This window comes from Lasiodiplodia theobromae, assembly GCF_012971845.1.
Source record: "Lasiodiplodia theobromae strain AM2As chromosome Unknown scaffold_3, whole genome shotgun sequence".
Lineage (NCBI taxonomy): Eukaryota > Fungi > Ascomycota > Dothideomycetes > Botryosphaeriales > Botryosphaeriaceae > Lasiodiplodia > Lasiodiplodia theobromae.
In genome coordinates this window covers 894,710-922,153 of record NW_023336519.1, presented here as the reverse complement: position 1 = coordinate 922,153, position 27,444 = coordinate 894,710, and the positions used below count along the sequence as shown (strand labels likewise).

The 27,444-nt window shown below is 54.2% G+C and overlaps 11 protein-coding genes across 11 annotated transcripts; 7 read left to right on the top strand and 4 right to left on the bottom strand.

Annotated features, from left to right (window-relative positions):
• Positions 1-137: 137 nt before the first annotated feature.
• LTHEOB_1238 (Transcription factor jumonji/aspartyl beta-hydroxylase) lies at positions 138-4,191 on the top strand (the record flags this gene model as incomplete). Its single annotated transcript, XM_035509240.1, has 3 exons — positions 138-156; positions 208-405; positions 464-4,191. The coding sequence occupies 3 exons, from the start codon at positions 138-140 to the stop codon at positions 4,189-4,191; spliced, it is 3,945 nt and encodes a 1,314-aa protein (XP_035367585.1).
• A 1,223-nt stretch (positions 4,192-5,414) lies between these two features.
• On the bottom strand, positions 5,415-6,227 carry LTHEOB_1237 (Serine-threonine rich protein; the record flags this gene model as incomplete). The annotated part of the gene is made up of 3 exons (XM_035509229.1): positions 5,415-5,431; positions 5,485-5,820; positions 5,900-6,227. 3 exons carry the CDS (start codon positions 6,225-6,227, stop codon positions 5,415-5,417), a joined length of 681 nt encoding a protein of 226 aa, XP_035367584.1.
• A 1,194-nt stretch (positions 6,228-7,421) lies between these two features.
• Positions 7,422-8,141, bottom strand: LTHEOB_1236 (Survival motor neuron; the record flags this gene model as incomplete). Its single annotated transcript, XM_035509218.1, has 4 exons — positions 7,422-7,525; positions 7,598-7,851; positions 7,906-7,988; positions 8,055-8,141. 4 exons carry the CDS (start codon positions 8,139-8,141, stop codon positions 7,422-7,424), a joined length of 528 nt encoding a protein of 175 aa, XP_035367583.1.
• Positions 8,142-8,399: 258 nt separating this feature from the next.
• LTHEOB_1235 (Ribosomal biogenesis protein gar2) lies at positions 8,400-9,806 on the top strand (the record flags this gene model as incomplete). Its single annotated transcript, XM_035509207.1, has 3 exons — positions 8,400-8,433; positions 8,483-9,059; positions 9,119-9,806. The coding sequence occupies 3 exons, from the start codon at positions 8,400-8,402 to the stop codon at positions 9,804-9,806; spliced, it is 1,299 nt and encodes a 432-aa protein (XP_035367582.1).
• Positions 9,807-10,287: 481 nt separating this feature from the next.
• LTHEOB_1234 (Ubx domain-containing protein) lies at positions 10,288-11,347 on the bottom strand (the record flags this gene model as incomplete). Its single annotated transcript, XM_035509196.1, has 3 exons — positions 10,288-10,794; positions 10,849-11,192; positions 11,263-11,347. The coding sequence occupies 3 exons, from the start codon at positions 11,345-11,347 to the stop codon at positions 10,288-10,290; spliced, it is 936 nt and encodes a 311-aa protein (XP_035367581.1).
• A 438-nt stretch (positions 11,348-11,785) lies between these two features.
• LTHEOB_1233 (MSP domain containing protein) lies at positions 11,786-12,911 on the top strand (the record flags this gene model as incomplete). The annotated part of the gene is made up of 6 exons (XM_035509185.1): positions 11,786-11,825; positions 11,877-11,947; positions 12,007-12,029; positions 12,085-12,143; positions 12,204-12,319; positions 12,372-12,911. 6 exons carry the CDS (start codon positions 11,786-11,788, stop codon positions 12,909-12,911), a joined length of 849 nt encoding a protein of 282 aa, XP_035367580.1.
• Positions 12,912-13,725: 814 nt separating this feature from the next.
• Positions 13,726-15,752, top strand: LTHEOB_1232 (Asparagine synthetase; the record flags this gene model as incomplete). Its single annotated transcript, XM_035509174.1, has 7 exons — positions 13,726-13,751; positions 13,801-13,851; positions 13,903-13,928; positions 13,982-14,008; positions 14,060-14,095; positions 14,149-14,297; positions 14,349-15,752. The coding sequence occupies 7 exons, from the start codon at positions 13,726-13,728 to the stop codon at positions 15,750-15,752; spliced, it is 1,719 nt and encodes a 572-aa protein (XP_035367579.1).
• A 745-nt stretch (positions 15,753-16,497) lies between these two features.
• LTHEOB_1231 (Alpha beta hydrolase fold protein) lies at positions 16,498-17,827 on the top strand (the record flags this gene model as incomplete). Its single annotated transcript, XM_035509163.1, has 2 exons — positions 16,498-16,980; positions 17,279-17,827. 2 exons carry the CDS (start codon positions 16,498-16,500, stop codon positions 17,825-17,827), a joined length of 1,032 nt encoding a protein of 343 aa, XP_035367578.1.
• A 3,703-nt stretch (positions 17,828-21,530) lies between these two features.
• On the top strand, positions 21,531-22,918 carry LTHEOB_1230 (Pectin lyase; the record flags this gene model as incomplete). Its single annotated transcript, XM_035509152.1, has 3 exons — positions 21,531-21,727; positions 21,825-22,191; positions 22,343-22,918. 3 exons carry the CDS (start codon positions 21,531-21,533, stop codon positions 22,916-22,918), a joined length of 1,140 nt encoding a protein of 379 aa, XP_035367577.1.
• Positions 22,919-23,798: 880 nt separating this feature from the next.
• On the bottom strand, positions 23,799-25,046 carry LTHEOB_1229 (alcohol dehydrogenase; the record flags this gene model as incomplete). The annotated part of the gene is made up of 5 exons (XM_035509140.1): positions 23,799-24,004; positions 24,055-24,620; positions 24,677-24,793; positions 24,846-24,868; positions 24,924-25,046. The coding sequence occupies 5 exons, from the start codon at positions 25,044-25,046 to the stop codon at positions 23,799-23,801; spliced, it is 1,035 nt and encodes a 344-aa protein (XP_035367576.1).
• Positions 25,047-26,092: 1,046 nt separating this feature from the next.
• Positions 26,093-27,235, top strand: LTHEOB_1228 (uncharacterized protein; the record flags this gene model as incomplete). Its single annotated transcript, XM_035509129.1, has 1 exon — positions 26,093-27,235. One exon carries the CDS (start codon positions 26,093-26,095, stop codon positions 27,233-27,235), a length of 1,143 nt encoding a protein of 380 aa, XP_035367575.1.
• Between the last annotated feature and the right edge of the window lie 209 nt (positions 27,236-27,444).

Below are 27,444 nucleotides of genomic sequence, written 5' to 3'. Positions count from 1 at the left end.
GCTCCCAACCGCGATTCACGCGTCTGCCGCACCCCGGATGCTCGCGCGATTATGGTCGCAACGCGCCGCTCGACAATCGTGTCCTAGACCCCCACTCAATTTACCCGCCGTCGCATAGCTGGAGCTTCGCCGTAAAAATGCCTGCCCAACGCCCGCGTGCGTCTTTCGAACCAATTCCACCAGACTTCGACGTCCAAGCTCTCGTAGAAAACACGGAAAATTTTCAATATGTGGACCGTATATCGGTTGACATGATCCAACAGCAAGGCGTCGAGCAATTCGAGAAACTCGTGCTACTCCACGTCGTAATAGGTGGGAAACCGCTTGTAGTCGACGGTTTTGAGGATGTCCTTGACCCATGGACTTTCACTCCGGAGTGGCTCGCCGCCAATTGCGGAGACAAGGGTAAGCTCCCACAACCTCCGTTCACTTCGTCGGGAGGCCTGGGCTCACTTCACTTCAGTGGAGAATGCGCGTAACCTGACCGCAAAGGATAACATTCCTCTAACTATCGCGCATTACCTCAAAAACATGGGACTCCTCACGAACCAGTATTTTGACAAGCCGGACAACTACAAGGATAAGAACCGCCAGCGGATATACCTGAAGGATATTGATTGCCCCCAGGTTTGGCACGATAAGTTGAGGGAGCATATTCCAAGCGGTCTCTTCTATCTGAATGAGAGTACGGGAGAGATCAACGGCCCAGGGTCGGTGGACGAGCCTACACCGAATGCGCCGGGTGGTCGGAAGAAGGGCCGTGGCATTGCGCGTGCGGGAGACCTGATGAGCAGCCTCCCTCCGGAGATGAGGGCTGAAAACCTGATGTGTTACATCGGACACGAAGGGACGTACACGCCCTCCCACAGAGAAATGTGCGCGTCTCTGGGACAGAATATCATGGTCAACGCTTCTGGAACCGTTGGCGAGGACGGCAAACCTGAAAAACCCGGCTCTTCAATTTGGTTTATGACGGAGACGAAGGACAGACATACCGTTTCTGAATATTGGCTCTCGGTTCTGGGCCACGACATCGAAGTCGAAAACCATTTTGCTCAAGTTGCGGCCTGGAAGAGAGCGCCTTTCCGAACGTACGTCGTTGAACAACGACCCGGTGACTTTATTCTGATCCCGCCTTTGGCTCCGCATCAGGTTTGGAACAGAGGAACGAGAACGATGAAAGTGGCCTGGAACCGGACAACAGTCGAAACTTTGGAAATGGCGTTCAAGGAAGCACTCCCAAATGCACGCATGGTGTGCCGAGACGAACAGTACAAGAACAAAGCCATCGTCTACTACACGCTCCTAAAGTACTCGAATCTCCTCAAGCAGGCGAAGATGCAGAGCGAAGCCAGCGCCGAACAGACTGCCCTCCTACGGTCTAGTTCCAAGGTTCGCCAGGTACAGAAGGACTTCAAACGCCTCTTCGAGCTATACAAGCATATCCTTCTATCCGAAATGTTCTCTCCAGACTTACCGCAAGAGCACCCAGAATTCATGATTTTCGAGGGGTACGTAACTTGTGCGTACTGTCGCGGGAACATTTTCAACAGGTTCTTGACCTGCAAAGCATGTGTCCATGCGTTGGGTACCGAGGCTGAGGAGCCTTACGACATTTGCCTCGATTGCTACGCAATGGGTCGCAGTTGTGCATGCATCTCCGGGATGCACTGGGTTGAGCAATGGAGATGGAAGGATTTGCTTTACAAGTACGAGGAATGGAGGAAACAAGTAATCGACATTGACAATGGTCGCCTCCATGAGAAGACGCCAATGCCCCTATCGGAAGAACGGCGCAGCTTGCAGAAGAAGACACTAGCTCAAATCTGCCAGGAACAGCTCAAGTCGAGGCCTTTTGTTGACTACAAGAACCCGAAAGCGAAAGAGGATGAAGAAAAGTCTGACGAGGAGATCATCGTAAATGACGATGGGACTGTCCGCCGAACCGCCAAGAAGAGGTCAAAGGCCTGGCTTGCCAACCACGCAACCTGCCACACGTGCCTACACAAACATCCTAAGTGGAAGATGGGGAGGTGTACCACGTGTGACCTATGGTATTGCTACGGTTCCCTGTTTCGCGCACATGATATCATGCCACAAACTATCATGGAGAACCCGAGGTGGCAATGCCCTCACTGTCGCCGTGTTTGCAACACTGGCGCGTGCCGAAGAGATCCACGCCAACGTCCGTACGAGCCGAAAGGGACTCTCTTGGGCCACGACACCAAGAAGGTTGCTGATGCGCGTAGTGTTGAGGCGCTAGTCGATTTCAGTGTCTCGAATCTCAACTGGCTACGGGATGAGGATGTAGCCCCTGCAGAGTCCGCGCGACTACGGAGACGTCGCGAAGAAGCAGATCAAGCCAAGCAAGATCATCCTCGATTTGATGATGAGGAAGACGATGATCATCATGACCAAACTCAAATCGAATATTCACCAGTTGGGGAAGACGAGAGCTTCCTGGACCCCGCACTCCGCTCCAACGATGCAGCCTTGCCTGGGCCTTCAGCAATGCTCGACGGTGCGAGGCCACGGAACTTGGATTCCCCACTCGATGAAAATGGCCAAGGAGCTGCACCGTACTTCGATGAAATAGATGGAGATGATTCATCCATGTACCCAGAGTTGGACGGCGGCGAAAGCACCGTTCAAATCTTCCGAAGTTCAACAAAGAGAGGGTATGCTGATGCTGACGACCATATTAAGCTTGTGTCGAAGAGACAAAAGACAGACAAGCCTAAGTCGCAGGCGAAGAGCGATGCTACTCGGCAATTTCTCAAGAAGAAAGAGAAGGCTCAGCTGGAGCAGGCCAAGAAAGACGGTAGGTACATCCAAGTCTGGGGTGCCATGCGTAACCGCAGCGTCATCGCAAAGCTTCAACTCCCTAGCGAGAAGCTTGCAGAGTTTAGGCAAAAGGACCTGGAAAAGCGCAGACGAGCACAGCTCAGTTTGGATCCCAACGCAAGAAATTCAGCTATGCATAACGTTGCGATTATCCAGTCTGATGTCGCCGGGCCGAAGGGACAAGCATCGACCGCCGCGAATGGCGCAGTGAAGAAGTCCAAAAAGACAAGAGTAGCGCTTGAAGATGATGATGATTTTGACATCAGGAAAGGCGAGTCCAAGAGAAAGGGACAACACGTGAAGAAGAGGTATGAGGAAATCGATGTGGATTCCGATGAAGATGCAGGACTCGATTCAGATGAAGAGTACTACGCTCCTCGCCAACGCCGACGGCGCGAGAACAACGATGATCTGATACAGTTGCCGGACGATTGGAAAGAGGGACAAGCGAATCCTCGCCCAAACAGGCAACGCCAGTCGATACCTGCTCGCTCCAATGGCGCTCAGATACGGCCTCTTGGGTCACGACGACCCCGAGCGTCTACTGGGGATATCCAGGTCATTTCCGATGACCAAAATTCGGACACTAGCGAAGATGAAGATCAGCCTCAATCGCAGCGACCGCAGCCAATGGCGCCAATGAACCGTGAGCCGACAACTAATCAAGCCGACAAGCAGGCCAAAGAGCAGATGGAGCGCGAGAATGCAGAGGCAGAGGCTCGTCGTGCTCTCGAGGAGGAGAGCAATCGCTTGGCAAAGATCCAAGCTGCTCGTTGGGCGCGCGAGGATGACGACGAGGACGAGGAAAACAACGTTGCTGAGCAGCTGGATGGGACCAGCGATGCGACTCCTCCATCTTCTTCGCCTGCCAAGCGCGTGGCTATCGCACCGATGCAGACCAACAAGAATCCCGTTGGCACCGCCCCTTCTGCTCCACCTCCGACCAGCAGGCCCAGCATCTTGTCTCGTTTTGGCCCCGGTCGTGGCGGCAAGAAGATCAAGATCGTCTCCGCTGCCAGTAAGCGTCAAGCATCGGCTTCTTCTTCGGCGTTGCCGGCTACGTCTGCTCTAGCCGTCAATGGAACCGTTTCTACTACTGCTGATCCGGTGACAACAACGACAGCGACGACAACGGAAACTTCGATTGTAGTGACTTCGGGCTTCACGCCCGTGAACAAGCGAAAGTACAATGTTGGCGAGCTGCGGCTCAGCGATACAGACGATAGCGATGATGGCATCATCCCAGCCAAGGTGACACAAGCCCTTTCGATGAGAGGAGGAAGCATGGCGAGGGGCAGAGGAAGAGGGAGAGGCAGGCCCAGAGGGAGAGGCGGGAAGGTCTATTGAGGTTCAACTGAGGGGTCGAAGTGCGGAAGGGGCGATTGACAATTTCGGGGATTCAGCGAACAGAAGATGGGATTGTGTGGGTGCTTATTCTTTTTGGTTTCGTTGCGAAAAATGGAGAAAAGAGGCGTTTAAGGAAGAGACGAACCTTGAATGAGGCATGACTATAAGGTTCGACGATCTATGGCGTCTCCGTTAGCCTTTTCCTCTTAGGTATCTCTATGAAACTTCAGAATGAAAGGAGCCATATCAATCGAACTTGAACACTGTCACTGAGTATTTGGATTTTTCATTGCCAATGGTAATGGTCTGCGAGCATTACTACCTCATAACGTGCCCGCTGATAGTTATAAACAAGCTTAGTGAGGCGACCTTCCACCTAAGGGTCTCCACTCTAAGGAGGCCTATGGTGCGGAGTGTGGTAGGAATTGGTTCTTGAACCTCATGCTATCACACTCCACCACCTTCCCAGCTGGGGTAAAGGGGGAAAATCCCTGAAAAGGGGTTTTGTAGGGCATGGTTGGGCCTGTGTATACAGGACCGTAAATCCAAACTGATTTTTTGTTGTTTCTTTTCGTAAATTGTATGTGGCAAGAAGCTGTTCTAATTTTTACTTGCCCATTGGTTGCGATGCTGTTTATCAATTTCACCAGCGAGCTCGATCTTCCGCCTAAGGGTCTTCGGGCCTATGGCATGGGGAGCTATCGCTCTCCACCACCTTACCCTGCAGGCGGGAGGGGGAAAATTCCCGAAAGGGGGTTTTATAGAGTCGGGTGGCCCTCAGCTTGCTGGCGGCCCCTTCTCGACTTTTTGCTTTTTGTTTTCTTTGTATTTGTTGCTGCGCTAGCATTGATCTTTTTTTTTTTTTAAACAAAAACTCTCTCTACTATGTTTTGTCACGTACTTAAATGACAATTAGTGAAAAGGATCCACAATAAGAAGCACCATTTAAGAGATAGAACAAGTTTCTGAGATTTCCCAAAATAAATTAATCTAATCAGGCACCGCCTGGCACCAACCGACCATCCGTCAAGGATATCAACAATAATCCATACTACACCTTGCGCAGCAGAGGTCATGTCTTCTATGACAAAGAAAAGTAAGAAATGCCGCTCAATTGACGAAGCAAATGAGCCCTGTCCTGGGGTATACCCTCCTCGATTCGAACCACCTTCTTCACCAGAGTGGCCTGCTTCGAAGCTCGATAGCCGTACTCGAGCGCTTATTTAAGCAGGGAGCATGCCTAATAGAATCGTCAGCTTCAGTACAAAATTTGACAAGTGGCGAGCTACGCACCAGCAAAGCCGCCAAAGTTGTTCACAGCGGCGCCCTCCGGGAAGCTGTTCGTGCCGCAGAGGCAAGAGCAGGTACAAGCGGAGCCGTCGGCGCACTGGCCGTTGCCTGCGGCGACGGTGGCGGTCGCCTCAGCCTGGCCGGCGGCGAGGGTGACAGTGCTCGAAACGGCGGCGGCCGGGCTGGCGGCGATGGGGGCGGTCTCGAGCTCGGTGCCGTTCTTCTGGATGGCCAGCTGCTTGTACGCCGCGAACGACTTGTCCGAGCTCTCGACGGCGTTGACGCTGAAGACCATGCCCTTGCCGCAGTGAATGCCCGTCTTCTGCTTGCAGTAGGCCCCTGGTTGTTCCTTGCGTTAGTTTTCTCTTACTCTCTCCGGATTGAAAGAAGTTTTTTTTTTTTTTTTTTTCAAACATACAGATTGGCTTGGTGTCGTTGACCGTCATGGTCCAGGTAACGCCCTCTGCACCGTCGGGATTCGGCATGAAGCCGGAATCGAAGCCGCCCTCCATCTTTTTGCAGGGGTCTTCGAATGTGCTCTGGGTGACAGTGTGGTTCTTCTGCATGAAGTGGAACTCGACAGTGTCACCGGGAGCGGCCATGATGTTCTCGGGCGAGTACTGCAGCACGGGCGTGGGCTCGCCAGTGGGGTCTGTCGGAGGCTTGACACCGCCGACCATGACGGTATGGGTGGCGGCGAGGGCGCCGCTGGCAGCGAAGAGCGGGAGAAACGTCGTGGCCTTCATTATGCTGGTTTCGTGAAGCTTTCGTTCTAATATATGGAAATTGAAAAAGAAGACCGCGCTGCGGTGGGGTATCAAATGCGTCGGCTTGGAAAAAGAGAGGGAGGGAGAGACTGGACTTGCAAGAGGCCCAATGAGAGTGCAATTATTACAACGGTTGTCGAAAGAGCGCTTACAGATCCAGCTGGGGAGGCGAGACGTTGTCTTTAATAAGGGTGGAGAGAAGATTGCAGCCGCTGGTGGCGGAGGCTGCGCGTGTCGCAAAACCAGTCAGGCGAGACGCCACAGCCTCTCGGCATCACTTAGAACCGCAAAAAGTGGTCTGTTTTTGCCTGGATCGACGCCGGAGCCTAGCCTTTCCCGCATATTTTGGATGTTGCGGGGCGAAGGCTCTGCACGAAGCTCGACATGTTGTGTGTTGGTTGTGTCTCGGGTTGTGTCGCAGGTCTGTGTCAGCCTCCTCTCCCCACGACCATCTCCACAATGCACAACCTCAACCGAGGAACCAAGCTTCTCCAAGCTTTTGCTGATCACCATTGTATTGGCTGTATGATATTTGACAAGACGGAAAACCGGCGAATTTGGCGCCTGCTCAGAATGACAAGAATCCATTATAGCCATCTTGTCGCCAACCAAGCCCTTTGCCTTCGGTTAGCTGCGATCCGCCTTTTCTTCCGGATACACGCTTTCTTCCTTCATTTCCTGATTATCCTGGCTGTGAGAATCGCTGAACAAGGACCAGGAGGCACGCGCGCGGTAGAGCTCTTCTCTATCCTATCTTTGAAATGCTTTTTGAAGTTCCTTAGGCCCAGATCCTGCAACAAACAGACTGGCCATGGCGTCAATAGGCGATCCATGAGTCAAACTGTGACTTGCGAGTGTGTCGCATGTGGAAAATGCTTGTTTTGCTCAGCTGCAGGTACCAACTTGTGCTGGCATCTGCGCCACAGTAGACCGCGAGATCCTATGTGAGCGAATCAAGATCCCCATCCCCCGGGAAAGTCGGAGCGTCCGCGACCTTATCAGGGTTGGACGTGTCAATCATACGGATACGGTTCACTCCCAAATGGAAGGAAGTTGCATGTCTGATAAGGTAATGTTATGACCATGGGTATCTAATAATTGTTCAGACTGACCTTTGCCTACGGCGCTGACCTGTAAGGCTACCTACAATTGAGACGTGAAGGCAGCCACCTCTTAATGGGGCTGCTGGGCAGAGCGCAGCTGAGCCTCGTATTGGCCTTGGTAGTAGCCAGCATAGAACCAAGCCCACTGCATGTTCTTCAACGCGTCGTTCTGACCTAAAACGATATCAGCGAAAGTTCGGAAACGCGGAAGGCAGGGCTTTCGCATGAATGAGGGAGGACACTAACCAGGCGCGGCGGCGACAGCTCCCGGAATGGGAGGGGCTTGCGATCCATGCTGACTCTCTGCCTCCTGCATCAGCTGGCGGGCAGCAGCGTCAGTATCCTCGGAAGAGGCAGCATCAGCTGAGTTAGGCTGGTAGGCGGTGCCATCGTCCTCCATGTGGGTATCTTCGGGCTCTTCGTTCGGCTTGGCACGAGACTGGGCTTCAAGACTGATGCCCATCTCCTCGAGCTCATCCGGGTCGGCAAGGCTGAAGATACTGTTATTATCATGGGAATATCTTAAAAGCGGAGCAGAAGTTGGGATTACTTACTCAGCAAGATCGAAGATCTCGGCAGCAGTGAGCTTGTCGCTGAGCGGAGTCTTCCTGTCCTTCTTCTGCAGGCTGTGATATTTCTTCAGAATAGAAGATCTCGTTAGTTTGCGTGTCTTTTCACCTAGTGGGTATTTGGAGCTTGTTACCTTGTACTCTTTCACCTGGGCGTTCCAGCCCTTGACTAGGGCGCGATCGTCCCAGGCGCCGGGAGCGAATATGTCGATGCCAGACATCTTGATGGATGCACGGCGAGGACTTAAGCGCTGCTCAGGGTATGGGGTGATTTGGTGCAAACCCAGAGTCGAAAAAATTGTTTGGTTGCTTGTGGAGAGAACGAAGTAGTGGTGGTTGTGCTGGGGGTAGGCAGCTGCGGCGATGGCAACGCGGCGCATCTTCGGCGGGAAGCGCACGTCGCAGAAAAAAGTTCGGGCAAGCAGCGGCTTGCTCAGCATCACCACCTCCGCGTGCCCGCAATTTCACCTCTCCCGAAAATGGCCCCCGAGACCAAGTCTAAGAAGCGCAAGAGTAGGTGAATCTGCGACCATGTCTTTGCCAGGTAATTGACCCTCTACAGGTGGCGGCGCTGTTGCCTCGCCCAGCACCAAGAAACTCAAGAAGGTCGACGCTCCCGCTCCCGAAGAACAGCCCGCGCCCGTCAAATCAAGCAAGAAGTCCAAGAAGGACGCTCCCAAGCAGGAAGAGGAGGCCCCGGCTCCGAAGTCCAAGTCCTCCCGCAAGCGCGCCTCCGATTTCTTCGACGCCGCCGAAGCGGAAGAGAAGGCCGCCGAGAAGCCCACTCCCAAGAAGTCCAAAAAGGCAAAGAAGGAGAAGGATGAGGAACCTGCCGCGAAGCCTGCCTCTGCTGCCAAGGCTGTGAATGGCAAGAAGCGTAAAGCTGCCGAAGAGCCCGCCCCGGCTGAGGAGTCCGCCGATGAGGAGCAGCCCGCTGCCGACGGCAGCGATGATGAGAGCGAAGAAGAGGATGACCAGACCAAGGCTCTGCTTAAGGGCTTCGAAAGCGATGAGGATGAGGAGGATGGCGAGGACGAGGGCGATCTCTCCAACCTCCCGTCTCTGCCCGACTCGAAGAAGCTGGCCAAGAAGTTGAAGAACGTCAAGGACGCCGAAAGCCCTGGCGTGATATACATTGGGTTAGTGTCGCCATTTTCTGCATTGGTGACTGTCCCTTCATACTAAACTTATTTTACAGTCGCATTCCGCACGGTTTCTACGAGCATCAGATGAAGGCCTACTTTTCGCAATTCGGCGAGATCAGCCGCCTGCGCCTGGCGCGCAACAAGAAAACCGGCCGCAGCAAGCACTACGCTTTCATTGAGTTCGCCAATAACGATGTCGCCAAAATCGTCGCCGAGACCATGGACAAGTACCTCATGTTCGGTCACATCTTGCAGGTGCGCCACGTTCCCGCCGAGCAGGTCCACCCCGAACTCTTCAAGGGCTCCAACAAGCGCTTCAAGCCTGCCCCGCGCAACAAGATGCAGGGTCGCCACTTGCGTTTGGGCATGGATCGTGAAGGTTGGGACAAGAGGATTGAGAGGGAAGAGCGGAGGAGGAAGAACAAAGAGGACAAGCTTAAGGAGATGGGCTACGAGTTCAAGGCTCCGGCTATCAAGAGCACTAGCAAGGTTCCTAAGAAGAGCCAGGCCCCTGCCGAGACTGAGGAAGCCCCCAAGACCCTGACGGAGAAGCCCCACAACGAAGAAGATCAGGAGGTTGTCGAGGCCATGGAGACCGCCAAGAAGTCCAAGAAGTCAAAGAAGAGGGAAAGCACTGGCGCAGTCGAGGAGGAGAAGGAGAAGGAGCCTGTGAAGGTCAAAGCGACTAAGGAGAAGAAGGCAAGCAAGCCCAAGGCGAAGAAGGCCAAGACTTCTGCGTGAGGGACTTGAGTCTCGAGGCCGGAAGGGGTTTTCACTTGAACGATCAGAAATCTCAGCATAAGCTGAAGTAGCCATAGGTACGGCTCTGTTCCATATGGACCTCCTGATTGAGCCGAAGGTCGCACGCGCATGCCGTTGGAGTTTCCATGCCATCTTTGCGACGCATTTGGTTGGCGACTCCCAGCTGAGGGAGCTACGACGCATTGAACCAGGGTCCATATGACAGTTGAGAGGGGACATGGGGGTTGGGCTTGGTAGAAAAAAAAATTGGGGGTTGGTTTAAATGGAGTTCGGGGACCCTTGCGGTCCTGGTCTTAATCATTCCGAGTAAATATCATGTGGCTTTTCTTCCTAAAACCACGCATGTCCCTAACCATCTCATCATTCATCATGCAAGCCCGCTTTGTGATAATACCCTATCAAATCGTCCATATTAATCAAGCATCTGAGCACCTGACCTGGGTATGAGTAGTGTCCAAGCTTATCTAACGATAAGCGCGGCACTGGGGACCATGCCTGCTTCCTTGAGCGTCTGACCGAAGTCGGTCTGGTCGAAAACCTTCCTTGGGAAGTTCTGAGTGAAGGTGTTCACAGTCATGCCGCTCTCCTGAGCCAGCTGATGCGCCAGTTCGAATAAGGTAGTCTCCACCGGTAGTGTCTTCTGCACGGTGCCAGAGGGAAGCTGAAGCCTCAATCTCGTCTCAGTGTATGCGCTCGCGGGCTTCGAGGTGGTGGGTCCAGATGAGGTCGCAGCAGGTGCTGGTGCCGCAGCTTCGGGAGGGGCTTGTCCCAATCTTGCTGCCTTCTCCGCCTCGGCCTTCCGCCTACGCTCGAGCTTCTGCGCCTCGATCTGAGCCTGAACCCGCTTGCGTGCATCTATGTCGTCCTGTTTCTCACGACGCTTCTTCTCTGCTTCCTTTATGCGTTCCTTGACCTGCAAGGCCTCCTTGGCGTCCTGAGATTCCTTGGTTGCCTTGCGGCGAATTTCCTAAGAGCCCCGAGTGTCAGCGCAGATAAAAGAGGCTGAAATGCGATGACTAACCTCGTTCTTTTTCTTGTCAAGCTTGTCCTGCTCCGACTGTCCCGCACGCTTCAGGGCGAGCTTTGCACGGAGCTCCTCCAACCTCGCCTTCTTCTCCTCCTCCGTCAGCGGCTTGATCTCCTCGGTCGATTCCTCGAAGTCGACGTGGCCTGACTTGCTGGCGTGGAACTCGGCCTGAGCGTGGCTGCGGAACATCTTGCCGCAGTCATTGCACCTGAGGCTCTGGGCTTCCTCGCCCGGACCGGGAGGCGGGGGCGACGAAGAGGAAGGTGCGGCATCTTCGGCCTTGATTTCGTCGATAGACTTGTCCTGGTTCTTCTCGAGCCAGTCGATCGCGTTCTGCACTAGAAGCTCGTCAGCGCATTGGTGCCGCTGACGGATCCGCAGCTACTCTGCGGCGAAAGGCAGACGTACGTGAGCCGGACTTCTTGAGAGCAAGCTCGGCGCGCTCCTGGTCGAAGCCCATGTCGACGAGCATGGTCAAGTCGGAGGATGCCATGGCTGTGGAAATGGTGATTGTGTGGATAGAGCGAGTGCAGTTGCAGAAGGCAAAGGCAGAGAAAACTGTTGAGGGAATGCGCCGTCAGAAGTGCGGTGGTGCAAGCTGGCGGGGAGCAGCAGCGGCGCTTCGGCATTAAGCAGGCGCTTCCAGAAGTGACGTACCCAAACGAAATAGCTTCCTGCCTCAATAGGACTAGCGCCAGGGCTCTCATACCTGCTGGCCTGGAAGCACACAGCCCGCCCGCGGGCAACCACCACGGCAGTCTTTCCCGCGGTACTTCCAACCACACTCTCCACACCCGGTCTACGCCGCATATTGCACGTCTCACCGCGTATTCGCATCCCCTCCGCCAGCCGCAACGCCTCCGCGCCTCGACGCCGTCCCGTCCCCCGTTCTTGCGCGCAAGCCCCTGCCACCTGGCGCCCACGAGACACCATGTCGGTCGAACTGACGCCGCCCGAACTGGGCTTCAAGAGTATGACGTCTTGGCGAGCTGTCAAAGGTTGCATACTGACTATGTGGCAAGGACCCTTCACCCAGGAGGTCTCGCAGAGTCTGCGCCTGCGCAATCCGAATAGTGACCCTGTCGCATTCAAGGTACGTCGTCATCGACTCTCACAAGCTCCTCTCACATGAACGCAATCTGACGACCCCAGGTCAAAACCACCGCTCCGAAACAGTACGCGCTCTCTTTCACCCTCCATCTCCTGTCAGACGCTCACCAACGCTTGCAGATACTGTGTCCGCCCCAACTCCGGTCGCATTGAGGCTGGCAAGGAGGTCGAGGTTCAGGGTGAGTGCACCAAGTCTGTCTTTGTTGGATATGCGGGATGAGTAATAACAATGTAATCAGTTCTGCTTCAGGCCATGAAGGAGGACCCGCCTCCAGATGCCCGTTGCCGTGACAAGTTCCTTGTCCAGTCCGTCGCTGTGACCGCCGACATGGAGTTTAGCAACGTTGGCACCATTGTATGAAAGACCGCCGCACTTGGTACAAGAGTAGGGGCTAATTGGGATGTAGTGGAGCCACATTGAGCAGACGGCCAAGCACACCATCCAGGAGAAGAAGATCCGCGTCGTCTTCCTGCCTGCCGATAGCACTTCGGGCGCTCCGTCCGTTAACGGTACGACCGCAAACGACGTCTCGTCCCAGCGCTCTCCCTCCCCCGAGGCTGTGACTCCACAGCGCACCACCACCGGCTCCGTTTCCCGTCCGGAGTCTCGTCCCTCTTCGGCCAAGACCACGGGTGAAGCTGTCAACTCTGCATTCAACCCCGCCAACCAGTCGATGATCGGAAGTGCCGTCTCGAGCGTGACCAGCGCGATCCCTACGTCCACGGAAGAACTCAAGGCGCAGCTCCAGGAGGCGCGGGCGACGATCGCGAGGCTGGAGCAGCAGGCGTCGCAGGGCCTTAGGCAGCGCAAGGGCGAGGGCGTTAGCAGCAAGGAAGAGAAGGCGTCGAACCTGGCGGTTCAGCAGGCGCCGGCAGGAGGTGTTCCGGTGCAGGTGGTGGCGGGCTTGTGTCTGTTTAGCTTCCTGCTGGCTTACTTCTTCTTCTAAGAGGACCATTCATCGAGGATACCACAGGGGGAAGTTTATAGGTCCGGGCAGCGGACGTTGGTCGGGCCTCGCTCGGCGCATTCACTTGCTATTGTTTCCTTGTTCTGATTCTACTACCATACCGCGCACTAGCACAGGCTCTTTCTTTGGGTTAAAATAATGAGATTCCTCGGTCTTCTGCCGTCCGTTTTTTCGGAGCCAAGCGAGCATTTTCCTTTTTACGGCAAAGTGGAGTTAGGGCGCTTGCTTTATCAGGGAGTTTGTGTCATAAATGAATGTCTTGTAAACTGCGGACCGCACGGAAACGCGCATTCGGCAGGCCATGGCATGACCCCAACGGTAACCCAATTGGTCGAACCTTTTACGTGGAGAGTCACCGAGGAGAGACTCGGTGTCTGAAAAAACACGTATCCTCGTGGCCAGCTGGCGCACATCAATTCGCGGTGCGCGAAAGCTGCTGGATCGGCGGGTGCAAGGCGGAAAAATAGAAGTCCGAGGCACGCTGGCGGCGCGAATGGGCGACGGCCTTAATAATCACGCCGATCTCGCGGGCGCACTCGGCGGGCGGCAGGGGGAGAGGCGCGGTTTAGCGCGGGGCTCTGCTATCAGCCCGCCGCTCTCGGGCGTGCATTTCGTCGGATGCGCCATGACATTTCTGCTCCGTGCGCGCCATCTTCCCCAGTGACTCAACTACGCCCCGGCTGAAACCCCGTTATTTCTACTCGCGGGATTCTGCTGCGTGCCTTAACCTTCATCCTCTCCAATTCCTCCCAGAGTCTCCGTCTAGCAGCGCTGCGCGCCCCTCGTCGCCACAATGTGTGGAATTTTCGCCTGCCACCGGTATGCCCGCCGCGTACGATGCTGCGATAAGCTTCTAACTCGCAATCAGTCATCCTGATGTCCAGAAGTTCAAGCCGACCGCCCTGAAGATGGGCAAGGCGTACGTATTCCTGCCATTGACTCAATTACTTTTGCGCTGACCCTTATGTAGCATGCGTCACCGTGGCCCCGATTGGAGTGAGCAAATCTGCGACCAGCTTGAATACTAGCAGAGTACTGAACATTCGCAGGTGGCAACGTTATCGCCAACCACACCAGTAAGTTTTGCAAGCCAACTGCTGATAGACCGATTACTGACCCTTTTCCAGTCCTCGTCCATGAGCGTCTGTCCATCGTCGGTGTTGGTACGCGACCCAACTGCCCTCGCACGACCGCCTTTTCGCTGACACTAGCCCAGAGTCCGGCGCCCAGCCGCTCACCAACGACGACCGCACCATCTCGCTCGCTGTCAACGGAGAAATTTACAACCACAGGCTGCTGAGGAAGCAGCTGAAGAAGCCCTACAACTTCAAGACCCACTCCGACTGCGAGGTTATCATTCCTCTGGTACGCAGCCTCACTTGCTCCGTCAGTGCTGCGCTTGCTGACTCTCAGTAGTACTTGGAACATGACATCGACGCCCCGAAGCACCTGGACGGCATGTTCTCGTGGGTTCTGCACGATAAGACCAAGGACAGAGTCATTGCCGCCCGCGACCCCATCGGTGTTACGTCGATGTACATGGGAAGGTCCAGCACCATTCCCGGCGCCGTCTTCTTCGCCTCGGAGATGAAGTGCCTGCACCCCGTCTGCGACGATATCGTCACTTTCCCTCCCGGTCACGTCTACGACTCCGAGACCGACAAGCTCACCCAATACTTTACCCCCCAGTGGCTCATGGAGCCTAGCAACATTCCCTCGACTCCACTTGACTACAAGGCTATAAGGCACTCGCTGGAGAAGTCTGTGAGGAAGAGGTTGATGGCTGAGGTTCCTTTCGGTGTTCTTCTGTCTGGTGGTCTGGATTCGAGTCTGGTTGCCTCGATTGCCCAGAGGGAAATCCAAAGGGTTAACGACGTCGCCAAGATCCAGAGGGACGACAACACGACTAGCGATCTGGTTGGTATTGACGACGACAACCGTCTGACCACCGTCCAGATGCTGCACGAGTTGCACTCTTTCTCGATCGGTCTGCCGGGAGCTCCCGACACCAAGGCCGCCGAAGAGGTTGCCAAGTTCTTGGGAACCAGGCATCACAGCTTCACTTTCACCCTGGAGGACGGTCTCAACGCCCTCTCGGATGTTATCCACCATCTCGAGACCTATGATGTCACTACTATCCGTGCCTCAACACCCATGTTCCTGCTCAGCCGTAAGATCAAGGCTATGGGTGTGAAGATGGTGCTGAGTGGTGAGGGTTCTGACGAGATCTTCGGTGGTTACCTCTACTTCCACGCTGCGCCTGACAAGAAGGAGTTCCACGAGGAGACTGTTCGCCGTGTCAAGAACCTGCACTTGGCTGACTGCCTGCGTGCTAACAAGTCGACAATGGCTTGGGGTGTTGAGGCACGTGTTCCCTTCCTCGACAGGGAATTCCTCCAGCTCTGCATGAACATCGACCCGCAGGAGAAGATGATCACCAAGGAGCGTATCGAGAAGTACATCCTCCGCAAGGCTTTCGACACCACCGACGAGCCCGAGACCAAGGCGTACCTGCCCGACAAGATCCTGTGGAGGCAGAAGGAGCAGTTCTCGGACGGTGTTGGTTACGGCTGGATCGACGCGCTCAAGGACAACGCCGAGCTGCACGTCAGCGACGAGGACATGAAGAACCCTAAGCCTCACTGGGGTGACGACATTCCCGACACCAAGGAGGCTTACTGGTACCGCTGCATGTTTGACGAGCTCTTCCCTCCGTACTGCGCAGGTACCGTCCAGAGATGGGTGCCTACCTGGTCGAAACAGACTGACCCCAGCGGTCGTGCCATTAAGATCCACGAGCAGGCATACAAGGATCAGTAAATCAAAGCACGGGCTGCTAAAAGTTCTGTTTCTTCGTAGGTATCTAGGGCTGTTCTTTGTTAATCTATAGATCGGATGCCAAAACAAAGCATATTCTGTACGTGTATTCTATAGACTTGATTTGATTGGTCTTAATGTGGTGAAAAACGGTCGTTGGGTTTTGTGAATCTTGTCTACGCAATCTTTAGACATGACATTTGGACTCTTAGCTTTACAAAGGAGGGTACACTTGACGTTTGACAAGACCCTGCACACCACACGTCATAATAGCGCAGGGTCTAGCCGTCCGACGCGTGGTACGACAGCGAAAAAACGTGGTGCGGGGCAATCCTATTCCCGCACAACCGGCAGCCGATGCATGTCACACTGGCCCCCAAAAAACCGAGGCTCGTATATCATTACCGCACCCAATCCCATTCTGCACACAACGCCGATCAGCACGTGGGTTGCGACGCGAGATAGTCGATTCCCATGCTAGATCGCCGAGTATCCCTGCACGGCCCCCAAAATGGTCGGACGATTTCATGTACAGAGTAGTCAACCCCGCCTTGGGTTTGCTCCGCTTTTATGTTTTTGGTCGAGGCCAGTGACTAATGGACAGAAAGAGGCGTTCATAGTGGGGACATGTTTTGTACTATGAATGAGGCGGTGTCCCACCCATTGGGTACAAATATTCGTGTAGAATCTCGCGAAGGTTGCTGCAAAGGTGGGATAATTATCACAAGCACCATCAAGCAATTCAAACATGGCCGAATCCACCACCGCTGCCGCCGCAGCGGCTGAGCAGCCCGCATTCACCCCACTTCCTCGCCGCACCGTCACCCTCGCCAACCCCTCCACCAACACCACCATTACGGCCAGCTATGCCGCTTCCTTCCCCGGCGACAAGCCTGACCCGGCCAAGCCCACCATCGTCTTCTTCCACTCCTTCACCAGCGACTCCTCCCTCTTCGCTCCGCAGTTCGCCGACCCGCGTCTCAAGGACTCGTACAACCTGATCGCCGTCGACCTCCTGGGCCACGGCGGTACGAGGATTTATGCCTCGAGTGAGGGCGTCGAGGATGAGACGGAGAGGGAGAGGTTGCAGAGGGATCAGTGGACGTATTGGGACAGCGCGTGGATGACCGTCGGGCTGGTGAGGGAGCTGGGGGTGAAGAAGTTCTTCGTTGGTGGGACGAGCCAGGGTGGATGGGTTGCGGTGAGAGTGGCGTTGGTGGCGCCGGAGATGGTGAGTCGCTTTTTTTTTTTTTCTGTTTGATTGATTTCTTTGCTCCTTGACGCTCCGTTCTTGTCCTCATGCGGCAGTTTCCTTGCCTTATTTTGGGCGAAATTGGAGAAAAAGAGTTGGGATGTGAACTCCGTTTGTCTGGGTGAGAGGGGAGATTCAACTTTTATTCTCTGTCTTCGCTTTTTTACTATTCGTTCACTTTCGTATTTGCTCCTCATTTTCCCCCTTGCACGATGCTTTCCTCGGCTCTTGTCCACATTTATCGGCCGTAACACATTGACTTATATGCCAAACCCAGGTCCTCGGCGTCGTCCCCATGGGCACATCCATCGACCACGAGTCCCCCCGCTCCATGGAACTCGGCTGCTGGGACGGCCGCGCCGTCGCCTTCGGCGGGCCCATCGCCTTCACCACGTCCGCCACCGCGACCCCGGACTTCGCGCCTCCGGACCAGTACTGCGACTACCTCCTCTCGGTCGGCATCGGCGCGGCCCGCCTCTCGCCTGAGGCCAGCCGCTACTGGACCGCCCGCATCAAGCAGAACTACGCCGGCGACGCCGGCCGCCGCCGCATGCGCACCGCCGCCGTCAACCTGGCCGAGAGGGACGGCCTGGGCGCCCGCGTCGAGGAGGTGCGCTGCCCCGTGCTGTGGCTGCACGGCGATAAGGATGAGGTTTATAGCGTGAGGAATGCGGAGGAGGGGATCAAGGCGTTTGGAGGGGGCGAGGAGAAGAAGTTGGTCGTTGTGAAGGAGGGATCGCACTTTTTGAGCGCGAGCAATTTTGGGGAGGTTAATGGGCTGATTGATGAGTTTGTGAAGAAGTGGTGGAAGGGTGCGGAGGCGTGATTCGAGAACGAGGGCGCTAGATTAAGAAAGAAGGGTGATGGGTTTAGCGGGAAAGGGCTTGAATTGTTAATACAGAAGGGCACTGCAGCCGAAGGCTAGCGAAGAATAGTAGGACCCTGGAACACGGCGTCTATACGCCTTAGCTCTTTTTCTTTTTGTTATGAAAAAAAAAACATAAGCGGGTAGTTGAAGCTATCGTCCGGACGTATATGTAAAATTTTTAATGCGACATTTACATCCGGATGATAGCTTTAACTACCCATGACATGACGAAAAAATAAATTCACGCTATCCATCGGTTGCGATACCCTTCTAGACACTTTTCCCGAATTTACTATGCGTAAGCAACGATGCAGGAAATAGCATATCCTTAGGAGATATGGGCAATGGATTTTTATACGACACTGTCCTCACAATCGCTTGTAAAGTAACCAAAAGAATTTTATTAATAGAAGGCCACAAGGGTTAATCCTTAAGAGTCATCAAATAGATATCTTAAGAAGACACCACCCTACACCACTCTACAGATAAGGTTTTTCGTCTGTCTAAAGAATAGTTCGCGATCCACCGTTCACATCAGCTTCTTAGGTGTGGGTCTGCTCGAAACTTAGAATTTTCCAACACAGGCCGAAATATCACGAAGTAAAATGTATACTAAAGATACTGTCCCGGATACAGCTCACTATTTCGTAGCCCGGGAAGCCTTCGTGTGGTTGCTAAGAGGGACATGTCGTGCACTTCGACACATAAAAATCAAGAACCCCCATCTAAACAACAAATCACCATCCAAACAACTGACTTGGTGGCGTCAGAAAGCATTTCTTTTATAAATATCGCCTTGGAATCATTCGGTTCGGTGTATATGCGGTTTCAACGTTGGGATATGCGACTCGTGGATATGTGTAGCTATGTTGTGCTCAACATGCGTGTGTGGAGTGTGGAAACCCGAGAGAGAATAGGGGATGTGGATTGTGAGGGTATCAGAGTGCGTCGGCGGAGATATTTCCCAGTCAAAGAACATCCTACTCCAAAGATATTTTCAGATTATTGTTTTGACCGAAACCAGGCTAGAAGTCTCTGAGTGTGTGGGAGGCTAGATTATCTGAGGCGGAGACTTGCCTCAATGTTCGCCATCGGGACTTGGGAAGGAGTAGCCTGCTGCGGACGAGAAAGAGTCGCGTTGGAGCTGATGCCGTGAGAGTCATTTGGTAGATTGTGTCAATCGATGAGCATTGCTGCTTCCATGTTGACTTCCTGGGACCGCTTTGAATGGCGATAGAACACACTTTTGCCGAGGGAGAGGCAACCCGTCAGCCGGTTGTCGACTTGAATTGCCGACTGAACGACCATTCCTCCACGAATAATGTCACACTTACACATGGTCGAATGAAGGACGGAATCACGCCATTCTAAGCAATCAACAGATGGTCTGGATGTGCTGGAAGCTGCTCAGCGATAGTAGCTTCGGACTACCAGACTGGGTTCATTCGGAATGTTCGTATCGCACAAGAAAGGGGCAGTAACGGCCTGCTCGCTTCATGATGTTTCTTCCCTCAACTCAGATGCAAGAGTCATGGCCGTCTCGTGATGAAGAAGTGTGGGATTGGAGGCGTGTTGGTGGTCTGAGCTGAGTCGTCAAAAAATTCCTAAAGGGATGGCAAGATGTCGCCACCCATAAAGCTTCTCGGAGTTTAGGCGGGGCTTCTAGAAGGAGAGCGCCCCGGATACCAGGTCGTTGGCGTCGCTTAGCTTCTCTTCTCGCTCCACCGGAGTCCACTGCAAGAGGTTTCGAGCTTCTGGAAAAAGGGGTTGAGTGGATTGCGATATGTCGGTGTAGGTGGGTGGTTCGTAAGTGATGGAGAGGTATCTAGATCTGAAAGCGGATCCATCGGAACTCGCGTCCTTCGAGAAGACACCCACAGGCTCTGATCAACGATGGAGTCGGAAAATTCCCGATCCACGAGGGAAGATTACCGAAAGTCTCAGCGGCAAAATCATAACAGATGAGGGTCAATCTAGTCAATCGGTCCTGAAGAATAGGCTGTATAGTGGTCTTGGGCGAATAGAAGGGGAGGCGGGTTTGGCGTGGGTCGAGGCTTATTCGTGTTTGCCCCAGTTTCCGCCAGGCGAGATGGCAACCTCGTCAACAAGCAATCTCCACGGCTTGGCATGGGCGGACTGTGGCGGGGACTGCTGACGTCTAAGGAGGCGGTGTGGGCTGTGCAATGAAGTGCCCGGCATGAGGGCTCTCCTGTAAGAGAGAGCGCTTTCTTCGGCCGAATAGCGTAGCGGGGCTTCTCTGCGCTGGCAATCGAACACAACGGTTCTTCTGGAATAATTCGGAGAAGTTTACTTGTCGGTGTGGGCGTAAGGCGGCGAGCAGTTGGGGGGATGGGCCTAATGGGCCGTTGCGATGGGGCTGTGAGGATGGACGCCAGGATATGGTTTCAAATTGAGAAGCGATGTGGTCAACGGCGGTTTTTCCGGCGCTATCAACTCCCCTGGTTACCAAATTTCATACTGTTTGCTGACTGACCGGGTGCTTTAACAACAGTATTTTACTCAGTCCTAATCACCAAAAGGTAAAGCTATTCTACACATCTCGTAGATTTGAGATTTTTTTTTAATTCGATAAAAAATTATTTTAAAGATGCTGTATTGATTATAAGAATGCATCTATTATAGAAACATCTACATGCAGTTTTGTTTGAGACATTTCCAAGTTTTGTGCTAAGATCGGTATGGAAGAAAAAAGATGACAAGTAATTATATTTCGGACGGTTATGGCTTGGTAATTTGGGGGTCGGGGCGGGCGTGGTAGCGTAACACACTGGCCGGCAAATCCGCCCCGGTTTCCTACAGGGTGGATCACTGTGCTCGCTTAGGTAGCCAGGGGCCCGCCTCGACCATCTCGGTGGTCGCCGAGGCTGCATCTAGGCTGCACCTCTGTTCTGACCTTGCTTCGTAACAGTAGCCGCATTCACTGACGAGACTGGCTTGGCTCGCCACAGAGGCGTCCTCCCTATCGCTCAGCCTTCCTCGGTGTGTTGTTCTTTTGCCGTGCCGTGTTTGCACCTTTGTTTCGCCTGCCGCCGCGCTTATCTCGCGAGCCGCCAGCACCATGCTGCTGTCCGGCGGATAAACGGCCCTCCCCGCCTTTGCACAGAAAGGCAGGAAACATTCCCGAGGCTGCGAGTGGTGGATTCGGACGGAAAGGGGGGCGGAAGCCCAACAGATGGCGGCGTTTATTGGTGGAAACGCGCTAGAAGGCTGGCCCCACCAAGGTCAAACATATCAAAAGCCCATCATGCGAGCGGCGGCCTGGAGGGCGCTATTGCAAAGGGCTGCCAAGGCGGTTGAGTGGGCCATTACGGCACTTCTCCCGTGGTCGGCTGCACGATCGGCAGCCCTGCGATGCTCTTGCGACTGACGCCCGGAGATTGATGTGCCCATATTCCAGACTCACGGACCGGTTCTCGGGAGCTACCGTCCAAGCTTCATTCCCGAAGCTTGACTGCCTGCTGTGACCGCTGCTCCAACAGCCGACGAGCCATGTTTCGCATCACCATACGGCCGGGTAGCCGGCTGGATGCCATTGTTGCAGAGATATAAAAGACCTGGGCGCCTTGCACATCAACTACTCTTCCAGTCCATCAATCCCTTCCATTCTTTTCCAATCCAACACATTCGTTCAATTGCCATCATGAGGCTCGCTCTTTTCTCTCTTGCTGTGGGCCTTGCCCAACAGGCCGCTGCTGTCGGCGTTGTCGGCGCTGCTGAAGGTTTCGCCAAGGGCGTTACCGGTGGTGGCTCCGCTACCCCCGTCTACCCCTCGACCATTGCCGAGCTTACCAAGTACCTGGCTGACGACACTGCCCGTGTCATCGTCCTGAACAAGGAGTGAGTTGCATCTCTCCCCACACTTCGCCAATTTGAATCCATCATCATCATCACACTTCGCCAATTCTTTACAATGCTGACCGCCTTCCTCCTCCAGGTTCAACTACATTGGCTCCGAGGGCACCACCACCGAGAAGGGCTGCCGTCCCGCCTCCAACAAGTGCCCCGGTAACGGTGGCCAGGATGCCATCAACCACGCCAGCTGGTGCGACAACGGCAACGCCGGTACCGGCTCCACCTCCATCACTGTCAAGTACGACACTGCTGGTGTTTCCGGCCTCACCGTCGGCTCCAACAAGTCCATCATTGGTGTTGGCTCCAAGGGTGTCATCCGTGGCAAGGGTCTGCGCATGGCCAACGGCGCCAAGAACGTCATCATCCAGAACATCCACATCACCGAGCTCAACCCCCAGTACATCTTCGGTGGTGATGCCATCACGCTCGATGGCACTGACATGATCTGGGTAAGTCTTTAGTCCCTGGTGGTTGGTGGGAGCGAAGTGTTTGGAAAATGCGCTAGTCCCAATCGGGAAATGCCAGATCTGAGGGCAGCATATCCGGCCACACCACCAACTTCCTCCTCATTTCCTTGAACTACAAGCTAAACCTCAGCAGGTAGACCATGTCAAGGTGAGCAAGATCGGCCGCCAGTTCGTTGTCCTCGGAAACGGTGCCTCTGGCCGTGTCTCGATCACGAACTCCGAGTTCGATGGTTACACCGACTACTCCGCCACCTGCGACGGCCACCACTACTGGGCTCTGTACTTCACCGGCTCGTCCGATATGGTTACCTTCAAGGCCAACTACATCCACCACACCTCCGGTCGCTCGCCCAAGGTCGGCGGCAACACCCTCCTCCACGCCGTCAACAACTACTGGTACGCCAACTCTGGCCACGCTTTCGACATTGGCTCCTCCAACTCCAACGCCGTCATTGAGGGCAACGTCTTCCAGAACGTCGTCACCCCTCTCCTTGAGAACAAGGGCAAGGTCTTTGCTCCTACCTCGGTCCAGAGCACCTGCTCCACCTACCTTGGCCACTCTTGCCAGGCTAACGCCTTCGGCTCCTCTGGCTCGCTCACCGGCACCGACAGCTCCTTCCTGTCCAACTTCAAGGGCAAGAACGTTGCTTCCGCCTCCGCTGCCTCCACCGTCGCCTCCGCCAAGTACGGTGTTGGCATCGTTGCTTAAAGTGCTTGCACTACTTGCAACCCAACTTAATTGCTTGGCTGAGCCAGCAGCAACTCATGTTTGGCAAACGTCACTCTTTTTGAAAACAACTGCGACTCCTTGGCTTCCTGTGGATGCCTACGGTGAGGAACGCGTAACAAATCTTTAAACTTCTTGTATATACTTCTTTGATAGAATGTGGGATTGACGCTATCGTACATATGACCAAAATATATATGCTTACGAGACCAAAACAACTGTTCCAAGCTCTTGAATTTGAATCAATGTTCGCTTACCTTGCATCAAAGAAAATTTAACATGACAATGGGTTGAGGCCCTTTAAGCTCTTTGCTTTAATAATCATCGAAGGAAGTTACAATATTACGCTGCGTGGGTTTCTGAAGCTAGTATTTGTATGAATTTCAAAATATACATATACGTCCGGACGTTAGCTTCAAGTGCCCATGTAGTGTAATATTTTGTAGTTGAAGGCGGAGTTTGTGAGCGAGATCTCAATGCAGTGCGATTGATTTAAGCATGCCTTCAAGCATACCTTCCCTGCAGCACAGCGCCTGATGTAGATTGGCTATGTTTCTAATCTCGACCTTTTGAGGTGACTTGGACGCGTAATCAGGCGGGGTGGGTGTGTTACAAAGATTCGGGATCGCCCAGGGGTATCGGACATCCACCTCCGGATTTAAGGTTCGGGACGCGCGGACTTTTTCTCTCATTGTCGCAGGAATGCAGATCTCCTCGACTTTTAGGGAGGCCTTAACGGGTGATGGTGATCACCGGCGGAGCTTGAATGTACGTCCTCTGTCGGAATGATAGTTGAGGGAGTGGACTAATTGCTGAGAATCACCCGCGACTACAGAGTAATGCGCCGTGTTGACTTGGGCTTCTACAGAAGAACAACAACTTTCTTCGCGGACACACCAGCCTTCTGTCTATCAATAGCCTCCTGAATTTTCTCCAATCCAGTGCCAACAACAAGCGGATCCGGCTTAGCCTGCATCAGGCCGCGCTGCAAAGCCTCGGGCACATATTTCCGCCAAACAGCGTCGCCCACCTCCTCATGCGGTGGCTTCGGAATGGTGAAGGAGAGAACTACGCCGTCAGCAGGTTACTCCTCAGTCGGTGCACGCTCAACAACTTACCCATCAGAGGCTGCACGCTCTTCGACAGATTCTCCGGCGGCGGCATCACAACCGCAACCTTGGCAGTTCCCAAGACATCCAGAACCTTGCCAACCAGCTCGAAGGTGTTACCTCCAGAGATAGAGTCGAAGACTCCCACAAACTCCCCGCTCTCTTTGATCGCCGCAACAACATCCTCAACGACACTCGGCGAGCCGTAATCAATCACGCTGCTCGCACCCAGCGCCCTCACAAACTCATGGTTCCGCGCCGACGCCGTCGCCACAATCCTCAGACCAGACGCGGCCGCCAACTGCACGGCAGCCGAGCCAACGGAAGATGCGGCGCCCCAGACGAGCAGCGTCTTGCCGACACCGTGCTTCTCACCATTCACGGTGGGAAAAGGCAAATTCAGCATCGTCTTCTCGTACAATCCAGCCGCAGCGGTAGAGATGGCGAGCGGGAGGACGACAGCTTGCTCAAAGGAGAGAGTGTCCGGGATGGGGGAGACGAGGGTCTCCTGGCATCTGGTATAGAGCTGAAAGCCGCCTTGGGAGGGGTCAGATGTGTCGATGCTTGTGGCGTATCTGTTCGGTGGAGCGAGGATGAGTTACAGTCCGGTTGACGGCGTGTGTCAACTTACGCCATGACACGCTGGCCCTTCTGTAGGCGGGTGACGCCTTCGCCGACTTCCTCGACAACGCCTGCGACATCAGCGCCGAGAATGTTGGGGTAGGTCATGGGGAGGAGCTCCGAATCTCTACGAGCTTTGTAAGTTTCTATTCACAACTTCTGGTTAAAACGGCACTTACTGGATCTTCCACTCGACCGGATTCTGTTAGAAATCATGTTAGCGCAAATCCGTTAGAAGCATGATCGGGAAGACTGACAATAGCCACAGCAGCATTTTTGACAATGACCTCCCCGGGGCCGGCTTTCCACAGGGGCGCCTCTTTGATCTCGAGAGGCTTGGCGCGAGGCGCGGTGATCCAGGCAGCGCTGTTTTGAGACATGGTTCAGTGGTTCTAATAAGGTTATAAGGTTTTGTGATGTTGAGTCATTAGACTCGAAAGCTTCGTGACGACGTTGGACGTTTAAATATTGTCTGCAAAAAGATTTCCACAGTCCCCGGATTTAACGGCGCAAAATTACGTAAGTGACAGCATAGTCCGGACATTCGCGGTTACTTTCATGCGAGTTATATTTCTGCTGCTTTCTATGGTTGTAGGCTGATGTTTTAGAACATGTCTTCGACTCATGGGTAGTACTGATCGGCCGAGGCCAAACCTCGGGGTAACAATGAACTATCCTCCATTACTGGGCGTTGACATCACCAAGGTGAGGAAGCCGACGGTGACCACCATCATTGCCGGCTCTGGCATAGAGAGTTGGCAGGTTGTAACACATGGGGTGGAAAGTGTTGAAGGCGATCGCGATCGCGTCCAGCGCACGGACCCACGGTCGCGTTGGCCAAGACGCGTGCGCACAGGCCACATTTACCCCCAACCTCGCCGTCGCTCCTCCGCTCCTCTACATCATCACCCGACCTCCGTCGCATCATCCATCGCACGCACGCACACTCGCTCCTCCCATACAATCAACTCTATGTGGTACATACAACTCCTCGGCCTCCGCAATCGAGCCAGGGCTGCTCGCTATCAAGAGCCCGGAGGGTGGCGGGGTGGGTATTGGGCTGCTCCATAGGCGACCATCGGTCAGCCGGGCTGTACTACTCGTCGGCGCGCTGGGGGCGACGGATGCTCGCAGGCAGGCCATTTGACCACGCTCACTCGCCGGACATCCGCCTGGAATATGGTGGCTCTCTCCGTCGAAAAGCCTGGGGCTTGTAGGGACAATCGTCACCGACTGCGTCTCTGTCGTCTCCGCCGCGCGTCGTCTGGGTTTGGCAGCGTGGACACCATGGGAGTCAAGGCTGCTCCGGGCTGAAACACGTCTCGCAAAGCCTGGGTGGGCGGGAATCCTGCGCATGATTGCTGCGCAGGGGAACTCGTTTCGTCGGTCCTGTTGCTGACCTCTTATTCTTCGCAGATGTACATATATGCCCGCCTCGACGCCGCTCGTCCCCTTCGCCCCAGCCTTCGTTGAGTGGCACTGCTCCGACCAAAATGCCACCACCTATCTCGGCCACAGGCATCCGCGCCCTCCTTGCCAGCTAGCCCTCGAGATCCGCTTCGAAGAGGCTGAAAACGCCGCTTTCTTCAAGCTCCGCTGCCCTGTCGCTCTCAAAGCATGCCCCAAGAAAACGAATGTATTTGTCTTCGTCCTGCCAGACCGCATCCTCAGCCTGGATGCTAGGTCGGATACCGATGCCGCTGTTCCAGAGCCTGTAAGGCAGGGTCTGGTGCAGGCAAAGGCATGCTCTTCATCCGATCCCATCTGTAGCCTTCGCTTCACCCTCTCCAAGCCTCCTGTCGTCATCGTCCCAGCAGCAACGTCACTCGCTCCCGCTACAACAGCATCAGGCATTATCTTGAATTCTCTCCAGTCCTTCGCTCAAACCACCGACTTCACAATACACCTCCCAGAGAAGCAAATTTGCCAGCAGCGTTTAATATCGCTATGCACCATGGCTCGTGATGGCGGTCTGAAGACCATGTCTAGTCAGATGGACCTCACAAGTCTGCACAAAGGCAAAGGTGCAGAAATGGTTGAAGGTGCTGATCTTCATATTCCCTCGCCTGTTGAGAGCCCGCCATCATACGATGAACTCAGTCTTTCTCCGCCCCCTCCACCCATCTCTGGAAAAGATGCAAAGACCCGGGCGCGGGATCCCCCCTCTCCCGGCCCTAGCGCAAAAAAGCCCAAGCTAGCCCCTTCGCCGTTAGAAGACCTAGGTGTGCAACAGCAGATGCTTGAGAATCAAGTAGCCAAGTTGGTGAACAAAGCGCTCGACGGCTTCAGATGCGAAATGCGCCAAGAGATGCAAGAACGCTTGCAACAGCTAGAAGAGAAGTTTGAGAAGAAGATTGACGACTTGGCCCAGGAGCTTAGGGACGAAGTCGGCGACGATATGGAGAATGTGCGGTGTGAGGCGACTGAGCTGGCGGATATGCGGGTCGAGGAGCAGATGTTGATTGTGAAAGATGAGTTGAGGCTGCACGTGGAGGAGGAGATGAAGGACGTGGAGGATAGGATCAAGGACAGGGTTTGCTCGGCCACTTTGACGTTGGATTTTGATTGATTGGCTGGTGGTTGGATATCCGTTGTCTATATGGCTGGTTGAAGAGCTTGGTATGAATAGGATAATGAAGTAGATGGTGCGACGCCTGGGTCTCCTCATATCAAGAGATGGGCACGTAAATATTAAAAGCGACGATAGAAATGACAGATAACAATGACATGAATCCTACCCGGGACACTTGAATGTGAAAGTACGGCAATTGGGTGTTT